The sequence below is a fragment of the Temnothorax longispinosus genome, chromosome 10 (assembly GCF_030848805.1).
Source record: "Temnothorax longispinosus isolate EJ_2023e chromosome 10, Tlon_JGU_v1, whole genome shotgun sequence".
NCBI lineage: Eukaryota > Metazoa > Arthropoda > Insecta > Hymenoptera > Formicidae > Temnothorax > Temnothorax longispinosus.
Window position 1 is genome coordinate 8,965,529 of NC_092367.1, and position 11,516 is coordinate 8,977,044.

At 34.6% G+C, this 11,516-nt stretch overlaps 1 protein-coding gene and 1 pseudogene across 1 annotated transcript; one reads left to right on the top strand and one right to left on the bottom strand.

Moving 5' to 3' along the window:
* Positions 1 to 7,063: 7,063 nt before the first annotated feature.
* On the top strand, positions 7,064 to 9,412 carry LOC139820692 (uncharacterized; annotated as a pseudogene).
* Positions 9,413 to 9,545: 133 nt separating this feature from the next.
* Positions 9,546 to 11,306, bottom strand: LOC139820691 (uncharacterized). The gene is made up of 2 exons (XM_071791139.1): positions 10,574 to 11,306; positions 9,546 to 10,494 (listed from the first exon to the last, which is right to left on the bottom strand). The coding sequence occupies exons 1-2, from the start codon at positions 10,876 to 10,878 to the stop codon at positions 10,083 to 10,085; spliced, it is 717 nt and encodes a 238-aa protein (XP_071647240.1). The 5' UTR covers positions 10,879 to 11,306; the 3' UTR covers positions 9,546 to 10,082.
* Between the last annotated feature and the right edge of the window lie 210 nt (positions 11,307 to 11,516).

The following is an 11,516-nucleotide window of genomic DNA, read 5'->3' on the forward strand; positions in this document are numbered from 1 at the left end:
GGGGGTAACCTTCCAATTAATCGTCCCAGATTGCAACCACCATGAATCACTTTGATTTGAGGTACTATAAGTAGGATTTATTTTGCTTTGCAAAATTAACGAGCAATAAAAAGTTATTAACAATACTATCAACAAAAAACGCGATTTCTTATATTTTTTTCCAAATATCTCAAAAATTAAGCAAGATTAGGGTAACTAACTATACATACCTTTTTTGTAAAGCGTAAAATTATCTACAATAATGATTTGAACAACATTTATCATCAAGTCAGTCGTTTAGCTTGCACGCGCTGTCAAACTCCGAGACTCGGATCCCGAAAACCCTCGATTTCGTCGTTTCTTTTATGTTGCGCCGATGATTTTTTTCCGTCATTTAAAATAGAATTAAAAATCCCCCAAAAATCACACATTATCTGAGAACTACAAAGAATACTTTTCATGGTGCAACCGATTTTTTAGACTATTTTTCTTTAGTTTGTAGCTATGTAAGCAAAAAATTTTTACTTTTTGGAAGTCTTAGTTTTTTGCTGTTTTCAGGCCTTAAAATTCATTTGAGACAAATTTTATCATATGCATCTTGTTGCGGACAAAATTTGCAATGAAAAAGGACCCTTGTATTTTTTCGTATGACAAACGCTGATTTTTTTATTCACGCACAAAATTAAGCGTTATCCGACCTGTGAGCAATATTAGATAACTTTGCGCGTCAATTAAAAAAATCAGCGTTCATCGTACGAAAAAATACAAGGGTCCTTTTTTGTTGCAAATTTCGTCTACATCAAGATGCATATTGTTGCGTTCGGCTCGTCGCACATTCGCTCTCTCGCACTCGCAGTCTCGCACTCCCGAAGCTCGCTGAAATAAAGGGAACTCTGTGGTTATAATGGAAAACAATCTGAACGTTTATTATGGACACGATACAGGAGAGTGCGGACACACATCCGGACGCTCCAGCGGCTCAAGAACAAATCTGATGGTCGTTATTATTATTCCAAAATCAATACATCTCGTCGTTAGAAAACGCGCTTCGGCTTGAAGCTCCTTGCGAGCAAAGTTCAGCGCGCAACGGGTGTCTCACACGGGCGCAACAATATGATAAAATTCGTCTCAAATGAATTTTAAGGGCTAAAATCAGCGAAAAACTAAGACTATTCCAAAATGTCAAAATTTTTTGCTTACATAGCTACAAACTAAAAAAAAGGGTCTAAAAAATCGGTTGCACCATGGCATAAAAAGTATTTTTTGTAGTTCTCAGATGATGTAATTTTTGGGGGATTTTTAATTTCATCTTAAATGACGGCTAAAAATCACTGGCGCAGCATAAAAGAAATGACGAAATCGAAGGTTTTCGGGATCCAAGATCCGAGTCTCGGAGTTTGACGGCGCGTGCAAACTAAACGACTGACTTGACGATAAATGTTGTTCAGATCATTATTGTAGATAATTTTACGCTCTACAAAAAAGGTATGTATAGTTAGTTACCCTATCTTGCTTAGTTTTCGAGATATTTGAGAAAAAATAAAGAAAAGCGCGTTTTTTGTTGATAATATTGTTAATAACTTTTTATTCCCCGTTAATTTTGCGAAGCAAAATAAATCCCACTTATAGCACCTCAAATCAAAGCGATTCATGGTAGTTGCAACCTGGGAAGATTAATTGGAAGGTTCAATGTCTAATATGACTAGTCTATCAATCTATATGACAGAGACAGAATTTATATCTGAACTGTTTTTAATGGATTTACAACTTTCCACGCGTGGAAAGTTTACGCATGTACTTTGTAAGGCACACTATGGCTGCGGTCCACTTGACGCTACAAATGCTTTGGAGCGTTCTTCTCCTTCTTTCTTCATTGAAAGAAAAAAGAAGAGGAATGCTTCGAAACATTTGTAGCGTCAAGTGGACCGCATGTGTCTAGTTTAACGGTAGTGGAGCTTCCCGCAGGGGGGCGGAACCTACTGCCTACACGCATACACTTTCCGCGCAAAACGAAGTTAGGTTAGGTGCCACATAATTCGTAGGGGGTTAAAAGGTGATTAAATGTGCAAATATCTATTTTTTAGACTGTTTTACGTTTTCCCCTTTGGGGGTCTAACAGGTGAGAGTTAACAAGGAAGAGTACCACCACTCAACTCCTCTTGTCAAGCGCTACAATATGGGGTGTCACACCCCCCTCCCGGGGATGGGTTTGCGTAAACTTAATAATAATATTTATTTAACTTTGGCTGCTGCCAAGAAGTGGACTTGATTTACAATAAGTTCCTTAACACACTCATCTATCCGCACATCGCCCGTCAATCACAACGGGATCATACCTCACGCTAAAGCTCGCCATTATTTATCACTACTGCTCTCGTCTATCTTTTCTCATCTCCGCTTCTATCTTTTTCCTATCCCTATATAATTTCCTTAATATTTTTTCTTTAGTTGTATCTAGTTTATCGTTCCATAGTCTATCTATTCTTTTTCTGTTATCCCTCCCTAGTTCTATAAACCGGTTCTTTATACAGCTGCACTCCTTCACATAGTGCTTCAAATTATCCCTTCCTTCCTTGCAGAACAAACACATTTTTTTCTCTTCCCCCCACCAATACATGTTCTCCGATTCCATGTTACCACATCTCAGATTTATCAGGGCTCTAATACTATCCCCTTCAATCTGTTTATCTATGTTTGCCCTCCTTAGATATTCCGGTCTATTTCCGTCTCTCTCTAACTCTTTATACTTCCTGTTATACTTTGACTCTATTATATTATTCTCTTCCACTTGCCTCTGTATCTCCCAGTCTCTTAATTTAATCTCTTCCCCTCTCCCTTCTCTCCTTAACGACTCGACTGCTTTCACCCCCCAACCGTTTCTATTATAGTACCTTTCTCTCTCTCTATCATATCTGTCTTTCCATTTGTTTTTCTCTTTCTCTATTCAACATTTTTTTACCCATCTGCTCTCATCCATTTCCCTCATCTTTTCCTCATATCCCATTGCCCTTCCACCCCATCCTATCCTAAGCTTTCTCAACCCCAGTTCCGTTGACATTAGGTATCTTGGCGTACAGAACTTTAAATCAAAAACCTATCTTGCGTAATCTAGCATAATTTTTTCCAATTCCTTTTTTTTCCTATCTCCAAATTTCCACCCCATACGACATCACACTTTGTACTAGGTAATTAAACAAACTCTTTCTCCTTATGAAATCATCTTTACATATCCGTTCTCCAAGACCCCACGTCCTATTTACCGCAATCCTACCTTTCTTAGCTAATTCCTTAATGTGATTTTTGCATTTTCCTCTATTATTAAACACAAAACCTAAATATTTAAAAGTCCTAACTTCTTCTATCTTCTTTTATCCCCATTTCCATTTCTCTTTCTTCTCCCTACTTTCTTTGTTAAACTAACTAACATCTTTGTTTTATTAGTACATAATATCATTTTCCTCCGTTTTAAAAACCTCTTTATTGTGTCCATCATGTCTAACATTGCTGTTCTTTGCTACGAACACCATATCATCCGCATATTCTAGCGACCATACTCTAGTGTTTCCTAACTTTACGCCTCCTATCCTTCTTTCCTCTAGCTCTTTTCTAATGTCCGCTATATACAAATTAAATAGGAGTGAACTCATTACACAACCCTGTCTGACTCCTTTTGTTATTCTGAATTTCTTCGTCAGGCCTTCTTTTGTTCTTATTGCAACTTCAGTCACATCATATTGCTTCTATTTTCCTTATAAGTTCTTCATCTATTTCCTTGTCCCTCAAGATCTTCTATAATTGCTCTCTTTCCATCTTGTCAAATGCCGCTTTTATGTCTACAAATAAGGCATACAATTTGTCTTTTTTTCCCTCCTTATCTATTCTTTGGACCAGGTGATCCAAGACAAAGATGTTATCCACCGTTGCCCTCCCACCTCTGAAACCCGCCTGGCTCTCTGAAAGCAGATCCTTCAGATCCACCTCCCTCTCCAGACGGCATCTGAGGACCTCCGCATATATCTTATACGCAGAGCAGAGAAGCGAGATTCCTCTGTAATTTTCTACCTTTTCCTCATCTCCCCTTTTGTGTAACGGGACTATGATTGACGTTTTCCAGTCTTCAGGTAGCTCTCTTCTCTCCAGATGTGTTTCAGCAGGTCCACCAACTTCCTCTTAACTGAGTCGCCTCCATACATCCAGGCTTCCATTGGTATTCTATCGATACCTGTGGCCTTATTCCTTTTCATTCTTTTGATAGCCTTTTCTTTTTCTTCCTCGTTCAACTGTAGTTTTGGTTGTTCGACTTCTTCTTTTTCTTCACTTATTCCTTTTCTGTTCAGTTGTATCTTCTCCTTATCCGTATATTCCAATAGCTCCTTAAAATAATTTGTCCACTCATTTCCTCCGATGTTATTTATTTTCCTTACCTTTTTCCTTCTATTTTTGTTTATAAATTTCCATACTTCAGCTCCGTTCTTTATATTCTTTAGTTCTTCTTCTTCCATTGCCTTCTTCTCCTTCCTCTTTTGTTCGAGTAGAGTCTTCAGGTTTCTTTTCTCTTTCAGATATCTTCCTCTATCTAGTTTTCCCACTCTCCATTTCTTATAAAGTCTTTTCACGCTCCTTTTCTTCCTTGTAGATTCCTTGTCCCACCAATCTTTATGGCCCATCTCTCTCCTCGTCGTATTTACCCTTTCCTTTACCATAGCCTCATGTGCCATCTTTTTAAGATTTGTCCATTTTTCCTCTATAGTTTCTTCTTGCTGTATCTCCACAAATATATTCTTGTTCGTTTTCTCCTTATATCTCCTTATTGCCTCCTTATCCCAACGGATCCTCCATCTTCCTTCTGTTGACTCTGCGTCGTCTGTGTTAGTCACCTCTTCTACTTCCTCTCTTTTTTCTTTATCCTCAATTGTCGCACAGACAGGCATGTGGTCTGAGTCCACCCTTGCATCTACCTCAAATTTGTTTATTCTATGATACATTATCTCGCAAACTATCATATAGTCTATCACCGTATTTTCTCTCGCTTCTACAAAAGTATATTCGCCGTTCCAGTCGCCGTTCGTTGTGCCGTTTAGTAAGTACCATCCTTTACTCTGTATAAAATCTATTAAGTTCCTACCCCCTGTCCCTATTATTTTGTCTTTACTTCTCCTCTCTATGTTACCTTCCTCTTCTTCTCCCCCTCCCAATTCCCCTAACCATCTCTCTATTGTCTCCTCCGCCCACATCAATTATTGTAGACCGAAATAATGTTAATTCTTTCGCCGTCCGTCAAGATTTCCGATAGTATTAGACCTTCTTCCTTATTTTTAACCCTAGACAGACTCACTTATTTTTCTCATACGTGAATGACTCACTGGGGTGTGACGATACCCCAAACTTGTACCGCGTGTATAATATTTCCAGGATGTTCTTAGAAAACTTTATAATAGATAATTTTGTTTGTTGTTTAATAGGGAAGACGATAGTAGTCATCAATTTGCGGTAGTAAAAAAAAAACAGTAAAAAAATGTCAAAAAACAAGAAAAAGAACCAAAAATTGGGCTGAAATGACTATTTTTATAAAAAATGCTGTAGTTTTTCATAAAATTCACCGATTTTAAAATTTCCAACGGATTTTGAAAGACGAATAGACAACCTTCAAGGGCATGTAAGCGATTTTTTCGTTTCTTAAAAAAAACATATTTCTTTGAACATCTGAAGTAGAGGAAATGATGAAAAACTGTCGGATGGGAAAAATCGCAAGAAATGGAAAGTAAAACAGATTCTGTCGATTATTATTTATTTGAAAGGTAGTCAAAAGTTATAAAAGTATATGGAAACAGTAAAATTAACTCCACAAAAACTTTACAAAGATTTAATCAGTTGCTGTGCAAGAACAGCAAAAATGAAATAATTGACCGAATCTTAAACAATTATATATGAAACAGGGGTAGAATTTTCCGGGAAGTGCTATAAAGTGTATAAATTTTTCGTTACCAATTTTCACAAAAAATCTGAAATATACTTTACTGTGGTAAATGTCGAGCGTAAATGACTCACTGGGGTGTACAAACACCCCAAACGATTTTCTTTTTCGGTTTTCAGCTGCTGCACGGATCTAACGCACTCGCTGAATGACGGAGGTCGACTGCCGGATGACTAAACTGAATTATGGTTAGGGTCTCGGTATGAAAACTAACCTTCCTAAGGCAGGGGCTCAATTTGAATTTCGCGTGGGGTCCCGTAACACCCCAGTGAGTCTGTCTAGGGTTAATCATTGTTGATCCTAATTCCCCCCAGCTTTTTCTTCTTCCCAATACAAAACCTCCTATCGCTCTGCCTTTCTTTTTTATTCTCTTCGCATAACTGCACACCCATTCGTGTGTGTTTGGCAATAAACCTTTAACCCTCAAAAGACTACATCGCGTCGTGTTCGTCCACCCGAAAAATACGATCCTGAATATCTTTTGAATCCGGAATAGTGGCGACATCTATTGTGTACGTAAAAAAACTTTAGGGTAGGAGGGTTCTTCAATTTGTCTCCGGATGCCAGCGAGAACAAATCTCAAAAGGTCGAAAAGGACCCGACGGAGTCTTTTACGTAAGTAAAAATGAACTTTTTTCCAAACTTTTTTTTTCTTGAAAATCACCTAATTTTCTTAGTTTTGACGTATTTTCAAGCATTTTGGTGTATATACACCAAAATGTTTGAAAATGCGTCGTTCTAGGCATAACCTATAAAAATGTCTGTCCGAGACGGAAGCTGCATTTACTCTTTACGATCAGAAGCACCGGTAGATTATAATAAAAATTGATGAAAAACATGCTGTTGTTCTCTTACAGCCTTTATTTTCCTTGAAATAACGTGAAAACGCCACTTGAAAATTGCCAACTTTCAATCAGTGAAATAGGATATTTGGTTTGATCCTACGCTATTGCGACCGTAAAGCTATATCCACACAAACTTGCATAAGCCCATATGCATATGCATAAGAAAATGGACCAATCACGCGACCAATATGAAGAACGCCATATTGCTGCATAGGACGTAAACATAGCGTACGCATATTGTCGAAAAATTTTTACCACCTATGTAGCCGCATAAGCATATGCATAATAAGGAAAACCAATCACGTGCTTTATATAAAGACTACAAAATTGCTGCATAACACATAAGCAGAACATGTGCATATGCAGAAAAATTTCATATTGTTGATATCTTTATGTAAGTGAGGTTATGTTATAGGACGGCGCTTGACAATATCTTATAAAAAAAAATATTTATTTTGTAGTGATTTCATCTGTTGAAAATACTCTCAAGATGGATTGTGAATTATCCAGTGACAAAGAAAACATGAATGAGCAGGATTGTACATACGAATATTGTGAAGAAGATGCTGATGTTGTTTTAATAGATCTCGTTAAAAACTTTCCCTTTCTTTATGATAAAAGTGCAACAAATTTTAAAAACGCAAAGAAGAAGGAACGTACATAAATGGAAATTTCTGAATATTTAAAGTTACCAGGTAATTTTTTATTATTTTTATAAATTATAAATTTTATATTTCATAAGCCATCAACTATATATTTTTCTCTTTACTTTGTTTACTTTGTTTTTATTAACATCTTTTTTATTGTTAATTACAGTTACGGATTGTCAAAATAGATGGCAAAGACTTAGAGAAAAATTTTCTCGTGAAAAGAAAAGAAGAGAACTAGAAACCCGAAGTGGCAGTGGAGCATCTACAAGACCTACGTTCTTATTATATAACAACATGAAATTTTTGGATTCTTTTGTTAAAAGCAGGAAGTAAGTTCTATTACCTTTCTATAAGATAAATTAGATTACATAGTTTTTTATTTTTATATATAACTAATTTTATAATATAATTGTTTTATAATTAATTGTATAATTAATTTTTAGAACTTATACAAACATTATACCACGAGGAACACATTTTATTTCTAATATGCCAAAAACTAAAAGTATTTTACAAAAGAGTAAGCCAGTTGAAACTATTAATAGGTAAGTTACAACTCATTTAGTAATAATTTAACAAAGCTTTAATTCTTTTGTTTGTAAGATACAAATAATGGTAAAATATTTACTAGTTTAGTCATAATTATGTTACATAAACTATTAAATAATTATAATCTTTTCAGCGTTTCTGCTCCATCTGAGGTGTTAAAATCTTTATCACCATTATCAATACAGTCGTCTTCATCATCTGTATCTTCATCTCCATTCCTATCTTCAACCTTATCTTCATCACCAAGTATTAATGAAAATTCATCATTAATGCAACCACGCATAAAATCTACGCCAGAAAATCAAGAAATTTCGTCATTAGTGCAACCATGCATAAAATCTATGCCAGAAAATCAAGAAATTTCGTCACTAGTGGCAACCATGCATAAAATCTACGCCAGAAAATCAAGAAATTTTGTCACTAGTGCAACCATGCATAAAATCTACGCTAGAAAATAAAGCAATTTTGTCATCAATGCAACCATGCATAAAATCTATGCCAGGAAATAAAAAAAAAACAAAGCAAAAAATACAATTATTCAAGAAGCGGACGAAGTTGAACAATCGTTTATGAATTTATTATCATCTGTTATGTCTCAACATTTCTCAGGTAAACAAAAAATGGATGAAGATTATGTTTTTGGTAGCACAATTGCATATCAATTACGTAAAATAGAAGAACCACGGAAGACACAATTAAAAGGAAAGATTATGAAGATTTTATATGAGTTTTAAAGATAATTTTTTATTACATCTTATAACAGATTATGTTAAAATCACATTAGGTTTGCTCTCTGTAGCTGAACTGACTGCACTAGTTCAGAGTTTATCTTTTTCTTTCCAATGTGGAGTAAAAAAGATAAACTCTGAACTAGTGTAGCCAGTTCAGCTACAGAGAACAAACCTATTGATTTATGTCGAGATGGTTCCTGTTGTACAACTGCAGTAGGGTTTGCATAATTGCATACAAACATACAGCAATCTTAGAGCAATTAAATATTTTAAGTGCAAGTGAATATTTTAAGTCAAAATGTTAAGTTTGATTGCATGGAAAAAAGCATATAAAGACTGATAATTTTATTTTTGTTTAGTTGCTACGTAATTTTGTCTGTGGATAATATTTAGTTTGTTGTTTGTATGCTTTATAAGTTGCTGTGCACGTTTTGTTTATTTAAATTTTTTTAGTTTATTTTTTTTTATTTTATTTTTTATTACAAATAAAATAAACATAACATTTTTGTTTGCTTGAAAATAAACTTTTATTTATAACTTTAAGACGTATTAACGTGTTCTATGATTACAAATATCATTTTGTTCAAAATGTATTAAAATTTTTACATTTCATTACAATTCAAAACAAAGTAAAAGTGATATTAAGTTATATGCATTGTTGCCACTTGTTTTACATTAATTATATATGTAACTCAGTATATAGATATGTATATTTTTGTACTTTTGATACAGAAATAAAAAAGTAAAAATTGTACTGGATATATGGTATTTATTCGTATAACGTATGATACGTAGATCCCACATGTATACGTTCATATTGCCATGTAACTTCACCTGCGGATGATAGCAAATATTCAGTTAAAATGTCTCTTTACTCGTATGCTTCGCGAGTTGCCCTATGTGCACTGCAAGGCCTTAGACGTTCTATTCCTTCGTTTTCATCTCTCCATCTTCCTGGTATTACTGTTCCTATATCATTATCATGATCGACAAAGTTTGTTGGACAGTATGTTTGTTCGCATGATGATTTTTTGGCGTTTTCAGTCATTAAAAAATTGTGTAAATTTACGCATGCTAAAACATATCGATCAACAGTTGATGGATGAGCACAAATTGGGCGACGAAGTATTCGCCATCTTGATACTAGAATACCAAAAGCATTTTCGATTGTACGTCTTGCACACGTGATAAACGATAATTAAATATACTTTTGTTATCGCTTAAATATCGACCAGAATAGGGACGCATAACATTTTTATGCAACTAAAAAGCCTCATCACCAACGACAAAATAGGGCATTTCTATATCACATCCAGGTAATTTCCTTGTTTCATGCGATATATTAAGTGTGCGATTATACATATAATGCTTTTCCAAATACTGATTTAGATAGAACATCAGCATCACAATCACTGCCAAAAGCACCTACGTCAACTACAGTGAACTTATACTCATGATCACATATAGCCATGAGTACTAAGCTAAAAGTCTTCTTATAATTAAAATATAAGCTCCCAGATTTTGGCGGTGCTTGTATCTGGATGTGCTTTCCATCCATTGCACCAATTGTGTTTGGAAAATTCCACCGTTGCCAAAAGCCCGTGCTTATATTTTTCCACTCATTCAATGTCGGTGGATTAAGATACTCAGTACTAAGTACGTTTGAAATTATTTCGCATGTTTCTTTAACTATGGAATGAGCAGTTGATAATCCAATGCGATATGCTAATGCTATTGATGTCATTTGGTCACCTGTTGCAAGAAACCTATTTTCAAGAAAAAGGACTTTTTTATTATCTATCTATCAATAACAAGGTTCAGAATTGAATTTATTTATACAATTACCTGAGTGTAATAATCAAACGCTGCTCTGGAGGCAAGGCTCGCCAATTAGATTGTTTTAAATATGGTCCTATCTTGCTTAGTAATAAATTAAAAGTATCTTCATCCATTCGTGTATATTTAAAAAACATATCTGAATCTTGTTTCAATTTTTGAAAGAGGTGGTCAAAATCTCCTTGATAAAATCTTAATGTATTAATTGGACGACACCACCATCTTCTCTTATGTTTTTTTAATAAACGACGTTGACGACGTCTGTATAACATATAACTCAAACATGACAAAGCACATAACTCTTCAGCTTCCATATTTCAATTTTTAGATGTTTCAAAGGATATATGTCCAGCAACACGGATTGCACAATATAATATTACAAATCCACAAAATATATATATGTCAATTTGATAATATTTGTTCTACAGTGACGATTGAACGTTTTCTTTACGACGCTGCATATGCGTACATATATAAAGATACATTTGTGTAGCACTTTTCTTATTAGATATGTGATTGGTTCATTTCTTTATGCATATGGTTATGCAGCTATGCAAACTTCGTCTGAATTGACCCTTATTATGGTTATGATTGTGCATATGCTTATGGGCTTATGCAAGTTTGTGTGGATATAGCTTTACCATTGGAAAGAGTAACTTTTTTCCTGTAAAAAACTGTATTTAAAATTTTTTTAACTTATTTTTTATATTTATTATGAATTTAAAAAAAATCACTTTTTTTCAATTTCTTTATGCTAATAACTAAAAAAAACTATTTAAAAAAAAATTTTTTTAGAAATCAACATCACAGCTTAAAAAAGGAAAGTTCAAAAAATATCCATGAATTTTGCGGAATTTTTTGAATGATATTTAATATTATTTATAAGTCGAAAAGCAAAAAGGACCCGTCAAGGTTTAAGGTGCCAAAAAGCACGTAGTCTCTTGAGGGTTAA

Bases quoted from the DNA above. Each gene is read 5' to 3' on its own strand.
- LOC139820691 (XM_071791139.1), bottom strand. From the start codon at position 10,878: ATGGAAGCTGAAGAGTTATGTGCTTTGTCATGTTTGAGTTATATGTTA. The intron at 10,495-10,573 runs GTAATTGTATAA...TCTTGAAAATAG, and splicing joins CGTTTGATTATTACACTCAG to GTTTCTTGCAACAGGTGACC.